General features: G+C 40.8%; 1 protein-coding gene across 1 annotated transcript; it reads left to right on the top strand.

Moving 5' to 3' along the window:
- Positions 1-3,544: 3,544 nt before the first annotated feature.
- LOC111260962 (MFS-type transporter SLC18B1) lies at positions 3,545-7,116 on the top strand. The gene is made up of 3 exons (XM_022834091.2): positions 3,545-4,158; positions 5,229-5,705; positions 6,084-7,116. The coding sequence occupies exons 1-3, from the start codon at positions 4,018-4,020 to the stop codon at positions 6,777-6,779; spliced, it is 1,314 nt and encodes a 437-aa protein (XP_022689826.1). The 5' UTR covers positions 3,545-4,017; the 3' UTR covers positions 6,780-7,116.
- The last annotated feature ends 11,471 nt before the right edge of the window (positions 7,117-18,587 follow it).

Raw genomic sequence — 18,587 nt, 5'->3', positions numbered from 1 at the left:
TATACTGTGAGCTCTTAGCCACCATTGCAAATGCACTAGGCTAGGATCTGTGTCTGTTGGGGCAACCTAACTTCCTTAGGCCTATGATAGCGTTTTATAGATCTCTTTGTACATACAGGACATAACTGTATAACGACGTTCCCCCCTCTATTTTTATATAGGCGTTATCTTCCTTAGATTAACACCGGCCCCACCGTCATAATATCCTGCACGATCCACCCAAAAATATGTCGCATCTGGGGGGCTTTGTAGCCGTATCGACATGGGCGTTTGTGTTATTACTCTCGCTGTGAAAACACAACGGCTATAATCCAAGAAAAGCATTTAAAGCATAAGTCTTGTCCTATATTCCGCCGTTGTGTCCTGCAGAAATAGTACCTACCTATATACTGATTGGGCTGGACGCCTGCTGGATGAAGTAGCCAAACAAGCCGGCAGCTGCATTTGCACTCAGTTCTGCGCCTAACAAAACTCTCCAGTTAGCAGTACACCAATAGTAGGTGGCAATGAAAATGCACGCCAACTCGACTAGGTGTTAATTTCTCCCATGAGGCTAGATTGGTGGACCAAGGATGTGTTGCCTGGAACGACTGAGTTATGGTCTGTTTTCGGGAACGATTAAGGACAGACCGCCGCCAACCCATACAGCAGCCGCTTATCCAGTACCTAACGTCATCACTCTTAACCACTCTGGCCCAGCCTGGCAAGACCAAACCTTTCTAATGGCAGCAAGAGTCACGCATAGGCATACCTATACAACTATACACACAACGCCAACAGCCTCCAAGGCCGTTGTATCAACAACGAGGATAACGGAAACAAAGCGGTATGGGGGAGACGAGCGAGTAAACCTCTGAAGTAGCTATAGCCAGTGGCAGAGTTGGTCCCGATGAGAGACTTTCGGCGGCGCGGCCACGCACCCGAGAAATACTACAAGGAATAGGTTCTACAGCAAAAAAGGGAGTCACCGCAAAACAGGCACTGGTTAACCTTTTACACGCACGTACGAACATCGCCGACATTACTACGACTGCTAGCGCATCTAGGAAGAAGGAAAAGGCCAATTAAATGCGGAAGATGAAAAAGGAGGGGGGGGGGGGGGGGGGGGTATAAGCAGAAGGCTAGACCTGTTTGACCCTACACACCTGCTGGGGGCCGCGCGGACGAGACGTGCAGTTATTCATGCTGTTTATATCGAGGTAAACCACAAGTCATTACACGGCAACGATGGATTGTACTGCCATAAAGTAAGGCACATCCTTTAGCAGTTATTCCTAAGTACAAGTTGTACATTGCAATGGCATACTGCAGTGAGTGTGGAACCTCTCTGCCCACTGATCCGCGATAGTGGCGGAAAAGAACAAACAATGAACTCGCAAAGAGCAAGAGGGAAAAGTGGTAGGATTAAAGCAAATGGTCGAAACGGAATGAACTTTGAGGGACGTAGCAACTGCAAAAGGTTTCGTTCGCAGCATGCAATGCCAGAAGCTAGGTGAAGATCACTGCAGAAAACAAGCCTGTACGAGATGTAACTTGTATTGCGATCACTACTCCAACGATGTTATCTATCAGAGAATAGATCCCACAGGAGACGGAAACTTCGACACGTCTACAAAGGCTACCCAACTAGAAAAATAGGAAAAAGAATACGTTGTCATGGTAGATTTAGGAACCGTAGATTGTTCTGCGCTTCTAACTATTAATGGACTCATTTATAATATTATAGCGTTTATTATGACCGTATCTTTGTACTTATATTCTGGTAGAAACAACCTCCCTATCGTGTACTAACTGTATATTAACATGAATAAATGATAAAACGCAGCATGGCTGAATCGTAGCCACGCCGCTGAATGTACAATGGGATATTTACTAGCATCAATAGGTCCAGAATACGAAGTAGTTCACCTGTGACTCTGTGTTTGCACTGGTGTATTCTATCTCCAAGAAAGGCGTGCTTATGTTAAGCTGTTACGGTTAAATTTGGCGGATTTTGAAATTAAATGATTATTGGTCTATGGGTCGCTAGCGAGGACCAGACCAAAAAACGAGGTCGCATTGGAGGGTTCAGTGGCGGTGTCAACTGGATTTCGATGTAAGATTATGGTAGTACCTATAATGGACATAAAGAGCATCTACTACTAGGCGATATTCGCCAAAAATGAGACAACAAAAGCAGATCATTCTATCAAGTTTCTCAAAAGACTCATGACCCGTTGGCCCGGTAATTGTCTAATTAACTGATGCCTTTGCCATGCCTCGAATACTTCCTCAGTCGAACAATAAAATGTTCAACATCGGCTTGAATCCGCTTATTCTCCCAGTCGAAGCCCGTACGATTACGGGGCATTTTACAGCCTGCAAAGGTCTACTGGCGTGCAAGCGCGTCCCGTTATTGATTCAGTCTGAGACGTAATTAATATGAAAAAAATGCATCGAAGCGCGAGTGGGAAATATATGGCTGTTTACAAGCTTTTAGAGCATCGGAACATGTGCGCAAAGGCAATGAGAAGAAGCACCGGCATGTATTCAGAAAATCATCATTCCAACCCAGATAATTCAATTTTAAATTCCACCGAATTTTACTTGCGGCAGCCTAATATATGTATGTATTGAATTATAGTTCAGTTACCCGAAATTTTTCATTTTATAGATCATAAACCCGACATCTTGAATAACTACGATATGCTATGATGCTTAAAAAAATTCCAGCCATTGACAAATCGAACTGGCTAGAGGGCTCGAACGGGGTGGAATAAATGATACGGATAGAACAATGCGTAGAAATAGTTTATTGGAAATCCGTGAGAATTTTTTAATTTTAACGAAATCTGACTGAAAATTCGGCTGGAAAATTATAAAATCAGATAAGGGAACGTCGCACTCCAGATACAGCTGGGTATCATTTCTATAAGATCTTTACTAAAAGCCCTACCATTTTATTATCATTATTGATTGCACGCCTTATTTGTAATATAGAAAATTTCGCGCTCCCACAGTGGGGAAGCAGGCTCAAAAAAAGCGGCATTGAAGGCCACTTTTACCTGCAATAACGCTACCTAGTTGAGAGGCATCTATTCATTGTTAGTACAGCCGATTACCTGTCAAGTTGGAACGACGTATAATTTTTGCGTTTTTTTCTTGCTGGCTGTTCAACTGGGTCAAGTACGTCCTTCGTTGTATTACCGTGTAACTTTAATGGCCCATTAGCAGCCAGCGTAGTCCTTAAGGATGAAGAGAGCGATCATTGCGCCCGACTCAATCGGAGGGTAAGTGCTCGTATTAGATATACCTGGTGAGGGAAATAAAATATCTCGCGGATATGTAAGTATTAATGGTACACCGCAGTGTGCGCCATAATTAATGATCTATTTTCATACATTACTATACAACTATACGCACATGGCGAACCGTACATTTGACATGGCGTTCAGCAGTTAGTAAATTACGTAGATCAAACATCCTAGTTTTAACGTTGTCTGAGTCGGCTGCGTTTCGCCCTCACTCAACCGCTCCTAGACATTTTATTGTCGTAATTAATAGATTACATGTGCATTGCTAATGCATGGCTCTTCGTGTGCATTGTTCGACATTCGTTTGAGTGCTCTTTATACCTCTGCCCCCTTGATTTAAATCGAACCCGTCAAGCCAAAGACGTCTGTCTTCCAGCAAACACCGCTCGGAACTCTACTAGCGAGAGACGGTTACGATCCGAGATGACTTACGTGAAAAATCTCAGGTATAAGCTGTGAGCTTCGTTATGTTCGACCATGTAAAGAGCCAGCTTCTATCGTGTCTTCGCTCGAAGTCTCTATTCACCAGCACCAAACGAAACTAGTAGATGCGGGCGTACGTGCTTACGTGTCTGAGTGTGTCTTGCAGTGAAAAGCCTGCCGTGATGTCCTTTCGAGTAAGAGAGTCTGAGTGAACGTTTAAGCGGCAAAATTTTTGGTTTAAAACTAAGAAACCAGGCAGGAAAGCACCGAGGACACTTTAACACATGAAAGACAGTGCTCAATGGCAAAAATGTTGACAAGCAGACAAATAATAGTGCTGATCATCGCGCTAGTCGAAAGCTTCATTCTCAGTGCCCACTATGCTGTGTTTATGCCTTTCTATCCAAACGTGGCCAAGGACAAGGGAAACACGCCATCAGAGGTGAGGCTAGGGATACTTAAATGGCACAAAACTTCCAGTGTTATCAGCTGCGCACTAAATTTCTACAGTAATTATAGGAGCAGCTAAATGTTTCTTATTATTTGTTCTATAAATTTTGATCTGCTTTGACATCGAAACGTATTAGCCAGTAAGCTTCATATATGCCATATAGGAAATTTAGCAATCTGAGTAAACAATAAGTAGCACCATGTTGACAAATCGGCTTGGATGTTGTCGAACCGGCTCTGCATATATTGCCTTTCGGTTATTTTCATTACTACATTTTTTCCATTTCATCTAACGACATCTCACCTACCTGCTGCGCATTGCTCATGTGTACGAGGCACGCAAGATGGCGATCTTGTTATTGGGTTCCAGCGAATCCTGTTAAACACAGACGAATCTTACCGGATTTCGTCTATGAGCAGAAGCTAGAAAAGGACATGAGACGACTCGCACATTTAGATTGCACTTAGATTGATGCAGAACATATGAGCACTTCCAAAAGGGCACTGCCGTGACGAAAAATACGATTACATAGTCTCGAATAGTTTAAACTTGGGCACATACGTTAGTAATACATTTTGTCTATTACGATCATTATTTGCACTATCGTGCATTGAGAAATCAAAATGTAAGTATTGCCGCTAAAATCTAGTAGACTATCATGTAACCAATTGCTAACCCCACGTACGGGGGTTGGCTTCGAACGATCTTTTTGGAACGAGCGATTTGGAACTTTGTAGTTCTGTCGTGCTAGTTCGGTGAATCCGTAGGTAACTTCTATGAAAGCCAAATATCGTTTCAAGTCGGCACTGGTATAATCTAACATGGCTCAGTAGTTCAGGCCATAACATGAATTCAAGTTAAGTTTGAAACGAGGACAGAATTAGAATAAAATAAAAATGCCAGGCATGTATGCGACAGATAAAAGTTGGTACCCGATAGTTAAAACATATGTCTATATAAGCTCCATCCTGTGTATAGGTAGCTGACACATCTAACCTTGGCGTTCGGGCTTGTTACTTGGCCTTAAACTTTCGATGATTTGCTTTTTGGTCGGCTTTCAGATAGGAGCGTTCTTCGCTGTGGGTTCATTTGTGGGATTGGTTGGAGCTCCGGTCGCAGGATGGTTTCTCAAACAGGGTGTATCGCCTAAGAAAATGGTGATCTTTGGATTACTGCTTAGTGGTGTATTCTTAACTGTCCACGGATTACACATAAACTTATTTTCAAAAAGTAGCGATTTTTTCTATGCAAACGCAGTCACCCGGGTAATTCATGCGATTGGTCCTCTCGCAGCTACAACAGCAATTTATCCGATCGTTGCTGTCGAGATGGATGATCAGAAAGGCGTTTATATCCCGTTACTTGAAGCCGCTTATAATATGGGTCTCATGATTTGGCCAAGCATTGGGGCGATAATGTTTGATAACTTCGGCTATATGTTCCCTTTTTTCTCTGTCGGACTTTGCGCGATCATCATGGGTCTCATCGTAGCGGTCCTAATGCCTTCTCCAAAAAACACTACGGATGATGAGGAACAGGTTGGTTGGTCTTCAGCTCTTGTCGCCTGAATGTAAGAAACTCTAAAATGGGCTCCATTTTTATGGGCTTTTTGAAGTTGCTTAAGAAAGGCTAGATCATTGCTGATCCCATTTTTGTAAATATGTTATTTCTCTTTTGCAACATTATAAAAATCGAGTTGTTTTTCTTCACAAATATGTTCACTTAAATATCGATAATCTAATTCGAAAACTTCGCTTGAGTCCACAGATAAAATCGTATAATTAAAACATGTAGGTTATACATATCGCGTCAACGCATCACATATAGATAATGTAGTTCTTGCTTAACTCAATTGAGTTATTTAACTAAATGTAAGTCATTTATTTTTTATTGTATTTCTGATACTTTTCTTTCAGATCGGTTTTGATAAGATCGATTGCACCCTATTACTGATCCTAACAAACATCGGTGTCTGTTATCTCACTATTGGTTTTAACGATATCACGCTCTCAACCGAACTGAAAGCTGCCTTCGATTTAACGCACACTCAGGTTGGCTACTGCTTTGCGGTGTCTACTATCTGCTATGGAGTATGCATTTACCTTTGGGGTTTAGCTGTCGCTAATCCTAAGGGGAGATGTATTTCTCAGGGAACCTGCTACGTTCTATCGATGGTGGGCCTGTTCCTAATGGAACCTTGTCAGTTCATCGGGTTCGAACCAACTCTATTGGTGCGCCTGGCTGGCCAGGCCGCGATGGGCATCGGTTTAGCTGGCCTGTTTACCGCATCTCTTGTATCTGGCATGGCATACCTAACAGAGGAGCTACTGTTGCCAGACAACGTTGCGACACACGGTTTCTTCTCGGGCTTAATCTTTTTTTCACTTTGTGGTGGATATCTGATAGGACAAGGCGTATTTGCGGGAGTTATCATTGATATGGTTGGATACAATTCTGCTGTAATATCTATTACCGGTACAATTGGTTTCGTGTTTATAATCGATGTCCTATTCAAAATTGGGCGCTGCTGCACCCGTTCCAGAAGGCTAAACTATAAGAGGATCGGATCTGATTCAAAGGACACTGAACGTCACACAGTGCACAATACCTGAGCCTAAAATATCTACCAAACAAATTGTACCTTTCTCTTAAGCTAAATACAATATAGTAATTATCGAACGGACCTAGGTTAGCCATTGCAGCATTATGTTTCCAAACTACCAATTAAGATTTTTAACTTGACGAAAAAATTTAGCTGAATAATGCATTTACGGTATGTATATGTACAAAAAAGCACAGTCAATTAATCTGCTAGCAAAAAAAAAACGAGACAAGCACCTACTGTAAACAATTTATATATATTTTTAAAGGACATTTTAAAAAGCAATTTATCTTAAGCATTATCACTTAAATTGACTAAAGAAAATATATACAGAATAGTTCATCGCATATGGCTGTCGTTTTTACTTTATCAATAAACATAAAAATTAAGCATTTTTAGCAGATTATTCGGAAAGTAAGTAAGTACTTTTTGATCCTCTTTTAGCGTCAATATTGCTATAAAATAGGAATCTGGCTTCCACAGAATTTCTAGACGATACAGCAAATTCATTTAATGGCCTAAAAGTTAGTTAGGCACATACAAATTGTAAGTTCAGTTATTTTCTTGTAGTAAAAGTCCTATAAATGTAATTATAAACCAGCTCTATATATTAAAACCAGCTCACAATCTACTCATAGGACTTTCTGAATTAAAACTTTACGATATAGAGACACTCGAACGGAGTCAACGAAACTATCCCTTTTCGAAACCTGCCCATAATTTCAAGCATGAACGTATCGTCCACAGACACGTATCAATAAAACTTATTCTAAATTCACATAAATCGTTTTGGTTAGGTTAAAAATAGTTAAACGTCCTCTGAGAAGATGTCGTCAACCCGCCTACTTCGTATTGACAGAATGAAATAGGAAGTGTTTGTTTTCAATTCTGAATGCAGGAAAGGCTTAATTTAACACTCGAATTTCTCGAAATCGTCTACGTTCGATCTTTGTCAGTACTTTCTTGTCAAAGTAGTGTTGTAATATCAATAACTTAGACGAAAAACTTCTACAAAGAAGCCCCTGTAGTTTACTCGCTTTTGTCTTACCTTCCTGACTACCCGTTTTACCTGATCTGTCAAGTTCAGGCTACAATACAATGCTTTGCCAAACCAAAGAGAAAACGAATGTGCTGTAAGGATCCTGCCCATAGAAAAACAGATCTTGAAAACAGCGCAGCTGATAACATCTCGTGGTGGATTTAACACCTAGATGAAGCTAAGTCTAACAAAAATGAAAAGTAAAGGCTCTTCTATGATATACGCGTACACGACTGTGAAACTTAAAAGTCTGCTATATAGAATTGGAGTTGGTATCGGTTGGATGTAGCAGTTACACATTTCAATGAAAAGTAAAGCAAGCCGATCCGCCATTTTGTAGAATCCTGTTAGATCTTAGTTTATGCTTAATAGTAAATAATATTACTCTCGTAAAAGATTATGGTCGATGTTTGGAAGGGGGTCGTGCAGTCGAAGGGTGTATCGGCGGAAATTCTGATTAGGCATAACTATCCGTAAGCTTTTATCTTGAGTATATTTCGTATGTTCGCAAAGATGATTTGGCTTCTGTTTCAACTCTTGTGCCAAACTTTTGTTTCTAATCTTCAGTAACTACATGGAACTCCTTTAGCCTTTGATAAATACATAAAACCAACTAAATGTATACACAGAAGCAAAACAGAAACGCGAAATATTTATTGATCAGCAATGCAACCACAATAACATAGCACGCCAACGCTCGAATCATTAAAGCCTGTTTGTCGGTGTGAAAACTGGATGGTGTATCGTCTGCCGATACTACAGTATTATATAATATTGAACTCAGTGGTGTCGCAAACAATACAGCGTATCAGGGCCATGGGAAACGTACTCTACTAGTATCAGTCGAACTTGACAGCTCCCCGAGCGACAATTTTTGAGGCCGGCGAAACCCGCCGCGCCGAATTTTCGACAACGAAAACTGAAGTTCTGTTGGGCGGAGGCTGATGCGGCAGTTTTACACAGTAACGTTGGAGAAAGGAAGAAACGCAGACCGGCATCGATTCGCATAACAAGAAAGACTAACGGGTTCCATAAGTAGTTTCGGCTGTAATCAATTCGATACTCATTAATCTGTAGACGCAAAGCAGAAAACCCGACTGTCTGATTTACTATTATCGTAAAGATGAAGCTAATTCGTGTACCGTAATTCAAGCACGGGTGCCACTACAGGTGTCGTTCGTGTTGTAGTATTGCCAGATCCTGGTTGATTACTAGGTCGCGGTAATTATATGAACATTAAGGCTTATTGCTAGCCTTATAGAAGAAGAAAACGAATGTAGTAGAATTTACGATACTAGTTCACTATCATATACGAGCGTTTTTCGTTAGTTAAGGCACGATTCCGTACTTGAATCGTGGAGTTTATCACCTTCATACAAACAATCTAGTCGATTATTCACAGATACTTCGCTTATAAGAGATGTGTTCAACGTCTATGTTGTTGTGCCTGATTGGTAGGCCACCCAAAGAAAAATTGGAACGTAAGACATTTCAAATCAATTGAATTAGATAATCGTGACATGAATGATTGTGCCGCCTCTATTTAGCTAGGTCTTGGACGCCCGGCAATTTTTGTTCCAATGCCTCCACCAGGTTTGAGTGATTGTGACAAAAGCGCGAAACTAACGGTGACTGCGTATATAAACTAAATTCACGGATATACAAAAACAGTTGAAATAGAAATATTGTTGATAAACATGCTCATGTTTGATGTGAAGGCAAATATAAATAAATATACTAGATATAACTGGGCATAACGCATCACAGCGCTTATATATACATCTTACAGCGGTAAAAATGCTTTCTACGCTGGCCGGCTGTTCGTGAAGAGGGCCAAGCCAAGAAATGGGTCCCAGAAGCCAAAGCTTAGGTGCAGTCGGTATCCTAATGCCCGACAACTTGTCAACTGAAGGTTTATATATATATATAAAACACAAATCGGTTGATGAAAACTAGACTACAACAATGAGGCCTACTGAATGTTATACTAAGCAGTGATTGGAACGCCGAAATTTCGGCTTTCTCAGAGAATGATGATCCTGCGAGAGTCTCCTACAATAATTCGCGCTCAAAGTGGAGCTAGCCACAATAAATATAGTGGGTGGAAGGAAGGAAATACGCGACAGAACTATATGTCAGGCTACGCACCGTACAGGAGCAAACGATTTAATACGGTGGGGAATATGCTAGTCCGCTACCATATTCGTAATATACATAATAGAAGATCATGCGACATATACCTCAGAAATTTACAGAACCGACCAGAAAAAGAAACACGCATAATTCTAAGGGGGGCTATAAGACGAAATCTGAATGCTGCACCCCAACCTGCGCCACTAACCCAAGGAGGTAAAGTAAGCAATCAATTTATCAAACAACAACAGGTTACAAGCTAGTACAATCGTTTATTGGCTAAGCAGGCTTAAACCATACCTAGTCCCATCTGAGCGACAAGCACCCGTACTCAAAAACTAACTTACCCATATTTTTTGCATAGCGAAACAGGCGAAAGCTTCCTATCGTCCAACGTACGCACTCAGGCTAAACCATCGTCAGCCAAAGGCAGTAACTGTAGAAAATAGTTACGAACGCCAAGTACCTCCCAACGACACTTAGCCCAAATGCATATCCTAAGTGTATATTAATGCCAGTGAAAAAAGAAGAACACACTCAACTCCTGGAAGGATAATGCTGGAATACGAACGAATAAACAGGAAATCCTGTTGATAGTGCGAAGAAAAGACACCGACAGGAGTAAGCGCGATGTTTTCAACCGACTCAGATAAGCTAAGGCAGCTGAGATACGCATACGTAGCAAACCAATTCAATGATGTCCTAGCTAGAAGGGGTAAAATTATGTGCGAGTCGGCGAAGAGCAGCGTACCGCTAATGGTGAAAAGTCAGTGCAGATCAGGACCTCCACAAGCTACCAATGCATGAGAATATTCGCTGCCCTACATAGGTTAAAGGCAAAGCTGAAGTAAAGCACAATAAACGCAGGGACAGAGGAAAATGAAATAAGGAGGAACAGGTGAAATTGTAATATATACGTTAAATATAAACCAAAACATATCTTCGTTGATGCTACTGAAGCACGTGACTAGACGCATACGACAGGAACCCTGCATGAAATGCAGCTACTACACGAATCATCGCGGTTTGTATGACAAAACAGCCCGATCCTAAGCGACGAAGACCCAGTTTTTTTAAAGCTTCAAAGTGTTCGATATAATTGTTCTTTTTTAAGGAATTATGATTGAGCTGATGAATTCTGTGAACGACATAATCACTATGTTCGCTTTGTCTAAATGGATTAATGTATGTATGGCTTTCGGTTTGCTTCATGAATGCGTGCAGGAGAGTCCATTGTCGAGATGGTTTGTTCTGCATTGAAAACTCAGAGCATACGTAGTTAAGACATTTGGTATACGAGGACACATTTGACATGGCCTTAAGTAACTTTAAGGCTTAATATTTGATATTCAACTACCTGACCTTCGAGAAAAATTACTGCTCACGACAAAATGATTACTTTTCTATTCTTTAAACCCAGTTTTCTATCTGAGTAGATAAACCCCGCGTGCTCGTCCGCGTGGGCAGGTTCATTTGAAGACGCCATACTCCCAAGGGGAGTATTTTTACCCCGTTTAGCATCATGCGAGTCATTCAATTTCTTTCTATTCATTTTGATTGACGAAGACCAATGTGTGATCAGCGCGTAAATAATCTGAGAAAAAATGACCTTCTTTTTAATGCAGCTCAGCCATACACGTGGTTTACTTTGCAACGTTGAAATGGAATTAGCTTCGTTTTTTGCTACAGTCTTCAAAAATATCTCAGCAAGACCCTTTTACCCACAACGAAAAAAACACCTGTTCGAACAACAACATATAAGTGCTAAAAGGTCTTCGTATACTTAATACCTTTTTATACACTGTTGTCTCCTGCTCGCACTCGATCTGCTCTTGCAACATTCTTAACAGCAAAGCAGATCAACAAGGATTTGTTTTTTTGGGGGTACTCACTAGAACCGACCAATTATAATCTCTGCAGAAACCAAAGCTACCATGATTGCCAGCATTGACGGGTAGCTCATTGTTGCCATGTGGCTGGCTTTATTCGCTCGCTTAACGCGACGTCGTCCTAACGCTCGATGCTATTTACGAACGAGCTCTTACTAATTTGGAGATAGGAATAATGAGCTTGGCGAAGATCATTTGCAACTGATATATATATGAAGTTCAAAAGTCTACCGGGCTGTCGTAACATTATAGAAAATTTTTACAATGACCGCAAGCGAGGGCGGGGATAGATAGGCAAGTCGATAGACCTACTCTAACATCGAAGAATATACTCTAACATCAAGGCAAGAACAGATGGCAATTGCCGTTAGCCATTATGAATTATAATAACGGCAAACGAGATTTTCGGGTTGGCGCAAGGCTATCGCACAGAGGCGGAAGATAAGAAACGCGCCGGGCCTAGCAGCCGAGCGAAGCCGCGATTCAAAATTATCGAAGATGCAATCAGGGTTATGCTTAGGTGCATACGTTCGAGAAGGAGGTACTTCGAATCTTTCTATGGGACGAACATATCGCTTCAGCCAACGTCCACTTGACAGACCGATTGTTATTAAAGTAAAATAGGTTCTGGGGGGGGTCATACCTCCATCCACGACAGGCCCTCGACGACAGCGACAAAGTAAGTTATATACGTAATGTTGCTTCGAAAATATCGTTGTCGGTTAACTAAGGTGGATCTGCTGAACGAGTTTGGCCCGTGCACCCAATATTGAATGTCGCAATTAGTATAAGTAAGCGCGTATAATAATAATAGTAAAAATTCGGCGACAGAAGACGGTAAGATGGCCATAATACATAATGCTTCCACGGTAGTCCTAGCAACACTGGATGGACAAGGAATAACACGATAGCTGTCCGTCATTGATAAAGTCCACCTGCATACATAACGACATTTGAATGAATGAAGATTATAAAAAAAGTTATAACAAATCGAATGCAAATATGCTATTAGTACTATTCTGATAAATAGCTGAGACTCTTCTGTTCAACGACGTCTCTCTTCTATGATGTCGAAAACAAAGCCAGCAAAGCAGACGCTTATTTACGTTTTGTGTTGTCGGAATAGACGCGGCCGAAGTCTAGCTATCCATGAATGACGCGCGTCCTTCTAACGAATTGCGAACGAGTGGCAATCATTGAATGCGGAACACAGCAAAACAGGCAATGGCCGCCATAATTGTTCGACAATGCCAAAACGCCCCAGGTGAGAGCGTTAAAAGTAGGCGCGTCGCTGCTGTAAGCCACAGCGAAAAAAGGGGAGTAACGATAATTCTTGAATCGTCATATGAATAGCCATCGGTTACAGCCTCAGTGAGTTTATACTCAATAAACTCGAATTGTAGGTTTAAATCAAGAGAGGTTTGTTTGTATTAATATTATTTAAGTGGTAATGCCACCGCCAAGATTAAAGTCAAGGCCGGCCCTGTGTAGTTCGTACGTAGACAAACATTTAAAGCGGTTTGGCCCGTGTTTGCGCGCGAAAACTTAACCTGTGTTCGTGCAGTGCGTTATCTTTGTTTTAAAAATCTACATAAACTCTAACAAAACTTTGTGTACATTTTAATGAATGAAAAATGGTCGTTAGGGAATAGCCAATTAGAAGCAATAGACACTCCATTAACGTTATACCCCTTCACATATGGCCATTGTTATAAATCCTAGCTACCATAATTTGTAACATTAAAGCATAAGTATTTTTGATGCGATTTGAAGAACTGCGCGCAGCGTCCACAAGGCTTCTGCTAAAATACAATAATATATCCATGAAAAATAATTTTCCCAGTGAGCCAAGAATGCATTGTACCTTGATTAGCTAAAACTAAAGGATATGTTTAACTAAATACACGTATTCGTTAGTGTATATGGGGTCAATATACCAACGCTTTATTTCCTATCTCTCTCCCCAAAAAAAAAACAACAATCAAAGATCTTGATTATACTAAGAAAGAACATTCATGCACTAACGGCACACTCCCCGCGGGGGTACAAAATATGCGAGCAACTTTCCTTTCGCATCGTATCTTATTAATAGTTTTTTACTTAAAGTGCAATTTTTTCTACTAAGTTAAAAAGTTGAAATATTATTAAGTTGATACATAAGCACAATTGAAGAAGCACGCAGTTGGCGTTCGCATCGGCTGTCGAAAGTTCCTGACAGCCTAAGCCACACTCCGATCAATAGTAAATAATTCTCCGAAGGAAAACTTGTCGTAACTTCGCTGCAGAGTTACATTTGCTGAACAGGTCAGCACTATCTGTATTTATGAAGGAATATGTTCGTTTAGCAGCGGAGTAGAGCGGTAGAGAAGCCCGTTTGATACGATGTACCTGTAGGTGTCGGCCTGTTGTCTGAAGCGGTCTGGTCGGCCTTCGCACGTCTCTAGCCTAAAAAATCTACAATTGATCCTTGAATCAAAAGACCGCTTGCCCCTTTTAAATTTGCTTATTCAAGTTTATACATGCGGATGTCTTTGCAGAACGAAAGTCTAGACGATTGGAAATTTATGAAAAATTAAATAGACGCAAATGTACGGGCGAAAACTTAGTCATTGAATGAATGATAACAAGTGTTCAACGTTGTAGATAAATGCTGGAAACATCAAGCACCGTTCTGCTAGTAATTTGGGGAGGGTTAAAGTAGAGCTGCTCGTTTGAATTTCAGTGCAACAGTATAAACCCTGTATTTTACGCTGGGCAGGATTAACGTCAAAAATCATCATTAATAAATGTCATTCAGGCAATACTGATGATTGATATGATACTTTAAAAGACCATTCGATTGGTGGCGTTAGTCTCCTATAAGGCATATAGCATTGTCAACAGTAAATTAGTATAGTCATTAAATTTTTAGCCGCTATCAACCGTTTTACGCGGGGATGATCAATTTAGAGATGTTATAGTTAAAGTTATGTACACGAGGCTTAGTACACGAGGCAAGAGAAGTCAATTCTAGGAAAAGATGACCTACGACAAACGACTACCTAAATTTCCGCTGTGCCAAGTAAAAATAACCGAAGAATATTTATTCAATTATACAAAGGGCAGTTAATTGCTTATGCGGCAGGCTTTCGGTTGCCAGGACTGCAGAATGAGTGAAGATCAATCTAGGGGGGGGGACTAAACTAATCTTTCGTGAATTAGAAGCACGTTATGAGAATATAGAACGAGTAGTACTTATTTCATAGCCCAGGCATCTAACGCTAGTATAGGTTGACAATATAGGGTTCATATAACGACTTCGGTAATACATTGCGTACAACTGAGTAGTTTTCGTTGTTTCGAAGAGATATTTACGGCACTGAAAGTGCAGTTAGTACCAACGAAAAATTGATCTTTTTCTAGATGAAACGCGTTCTAATCAAATGTAGGCCATCGTTACGGTGCGCCTTAAATGAACATATTTAAGTCGTAGTGGATGGGTCTCAAAGGGTCATGTGGCGCTATTCGACAATAAAATACAGGAAAGACCGACGGTTAATAATAAAGCAACACTCAGCAACGTTAGATGAGAGGATTCTGTGATGCACACATAAATCTTACTGGCACAAGTTTTATAACCCTAATTGTAATGTTCTATGAAATAAAGGCCGTCACGAAACACCCCCAATAATGACAAAAGGATTTGAATGATTCGACCGTGCGATGGAAGAATTCTCAATCGTTGGAATCATACGCTGTGTTGAAGTAATCTACTGATTTATCCAGTGTGAGTCCTACTTAATGTTTATTTATTATTTATTACAACGGAAAAAAACGGTGCCTCTATCACTTCCAAGGAGAATTAAAAGCGAATACTTGCCAGAGAAGCTATAGACTAATAGAGAGCATAGCCTATGTTCGTACTGGAAGACATTCGGAAGCATTTGGGATAACGAAGAGATTTGCCATTGCGATCGCGAGAAGCAAAATGGTTTATGATTACATTCCCACATAACAACTTCCTTAGATAAGATCGTTAACATGTCTCGCGCTTAAGGTTGGATATACCTCTGCTATCAGCAATTCAAAGGTCCGTCTCCCGTCAAACCGCAATCGTATCAGTAGAATACGGGACCATCTCTACGGAATTGACCGCCAACTCGGATTCAGTTTTCTTCGGGATTCCACAAGGCTCTGTCCTTGGTTCAGCTATCGCTATAGTGCCGCACGAGGTTCAGTCTACAAGTTTCGGCACGCTTTTGGTATTCTGTTACACAAGCAACTTTTTCATTAGCCCTTGCCCTTGTAATTCAAAGTAAAGGTCCTAAACATGTACAGCTGGAGATGCACTGAAATGCTATAATCAAACCTTTGTCTTCTTGAAAGGAAACTGATCGAACGATATGAAAAGGCTTTTGAAAGAGTAGGTGAAGGATGAATGATCAGATGATAGTTTGTCATTTCGTAAACTACTATGTGGCCTATCCATTTTATTACGCTTGCGCTAAAGCCTAACATGCGTTGCTGAGTTATATAAAAACTGTGCAGGGGCCACGTACCAGTCCCTCTCAATATTATCAGAGGTTACGAAAGGGTGAGTGTACAATGCAAAGTTTATTTTGGTCAAAACATTATCAAAGGTCTCACAATATATTTACATAGGGCGGGCTCTTCATGAAACAATTTTACCATTTCCTATGAAAAGGAGTTGCAAGCAGTATCCATCCAGTGCTACTTCTAAATCGCTCATTGACACACCATGCAGATCATTCCTATAACTTTATGAATTTGCAAAGAGAGTGGTCCTGATGCAACTTACGCAACCTGCTTGTGGAGAGATACAATGCTGCGTATTTTAGAAAACACTGTTGGACACCTTGTATAACAATTAATTAATAAATTGAGGACCATATTTATGTAAAAATTGGCTTCTTATGTATATGGCGCGCGCGTCAGTCAATATCTGCTTCCTTAAAAATAAAACCTGCTTATTTTGAAAAGAATATATACTTCCTTATACTTTACTCTTGGAAACGTGAATCGCTTTGTATAGATCAAGTCTGCGTTCTGAGAGCCGTCCACACTCATGCGTTTTTGTTGCCCACAAAAAATCGTTTAGTCTTCAAAGTGAGTTTTTAGACACCAATTTTAATCTGTTTGAACTAACCTTCTGCGTCCCAGGCATTATGAACGTCTGCCATGTCGTCGACATATTAGACATTGCAGCAGAAGCCCCTGTTAGCTCTATCTGTTTTTGCCTCCGTTACGCTAGGCTAGAAACGAGCCTAGCAAACCTCCTCTAGGGATTTGTCACCTTCGGAACAGACGCGGCAGAACTTGTTCTGTTTTGGGCAGAGACACGTGGCGGAAATCAAAGAGCTATGGAAAATCGGTCATGCGTGACCGTTTCTCTTTTCTGGTAACTCTGGAAAAATATAGCTTATCCTTTCAGGCATCTGAAAAGTTAGGTAAGCTGGCTGGCCATAAGGGCACAACAAACAACGGATAGTGATATATGGGGTTGCGTCTGGACGGTGCAGCCATAATGGATGTGGCGACGTCCTTTTTGTGGAAGCTACTGTCGAACCTCGCGATATCTCGGGGGACTCTATACAGCAGCGCGAAGAAACGTGGAGGCAAAGCGGATCATTTACATGAGCTAACGAGTATGCGACTACCCATCGTTGCCATTGTTGTGTCCTGTTTCCGCGTAAGTGGTCTCGTTGAAATGAGCATTATTTACGCGTAAATATGGAAATAATGTTTTATTTCTTTGCGATCGAGTGCATGGCACGAACATGTCTTATATTATATATGCACACGCCTGCTATTTTCATTAGGCCTCTGTAGTCAGCTCTTTAGCCTAGTAAACCGTAATGCACGTTTGCAGTACGTTCAAGTGAAGGGAGTTTAAAAAATTGTTTACGTTCTTTTAAAACCCAAAAATGCATTCTATTATTGGATTAACCCAATGAGTATGCATAAAAGAACAAACCACATATTGGATTTGTATGTTAATGAAAAAAACGCATGATTGAGCCGAGATATGTTTAACAGTAAATGGTGCACGGCTGCAAATAGTTTTAAGTTAGTTTCCAACTGAGTTGTGTTAACCAAGAAATTGATATAATAAATATTTTTTTCAACTTCTACAAACACACAGAAGCAAAATCAATGGTACTAACAATAATAATAATCATACTCTTTACTTAATCTTCTGTATCAAGTATGTAATACCTCTAGTAAGTGGTAACCCAGCGGAAAAAGCAAAATGGGCATTTCTTTGTGTGCATTATTACAGCGGCCGTTCAGAGTAATAAGAGGCTGTTGACGGATGCTGTGCCCTTGGATACAACCGATATTTTTTCCCTTTCTAATAGGCCAGAGACCAGACGTCGCCCACCACCGGAATCTAGGCCCGAGCGGCGCCCTGGGCTAATCAAGCCTCGGAGGATCAAACGCGACGTAGCTGATCAGCCTATTGGTTTCATTTGGACATATTCGGTAAACGGAGACCTTCATAGTTAACTGGATATTTGTACGCACTTTGCCTTTGTCAACGCTGGTTGGCAGATCGTATTAAAGACAGAAGTCAAAAAATAAGGAGGTTATTAGGAAAACATGCTCAAAAGAGAGCGAGTTCCAGGATTCAGGCCAGAGTAGGCTAGACTAAGAGTCGTATATATGTTGTCAAATTAATATTCAGAGAGAATTCGGGCAGAAGGAGATAGTCTAAAAGGCGTTTGCGTCCATCTACATTAAAATAGATTTCCTTTCG

The sequence above is a fragment of the Varroa jacobsoni genome, unplaced genomic scaffold (genome assembly GCF_002532875.2).
Source record: "Varroa jacobsoni isolate VJ856 unplaced genomic scaffold, vjacob_1.0 scaffold_498, whole genome shotgun sequence".
NCBI lineage: Eukaryota > Metazoa > Arthropoda > Arachnida > Mesostigmata > Varroidae > Varroa > Varroa jacobsoni.
This window is presented reverse-complemented; position numbering and strand designations above follow the sequence as displayed.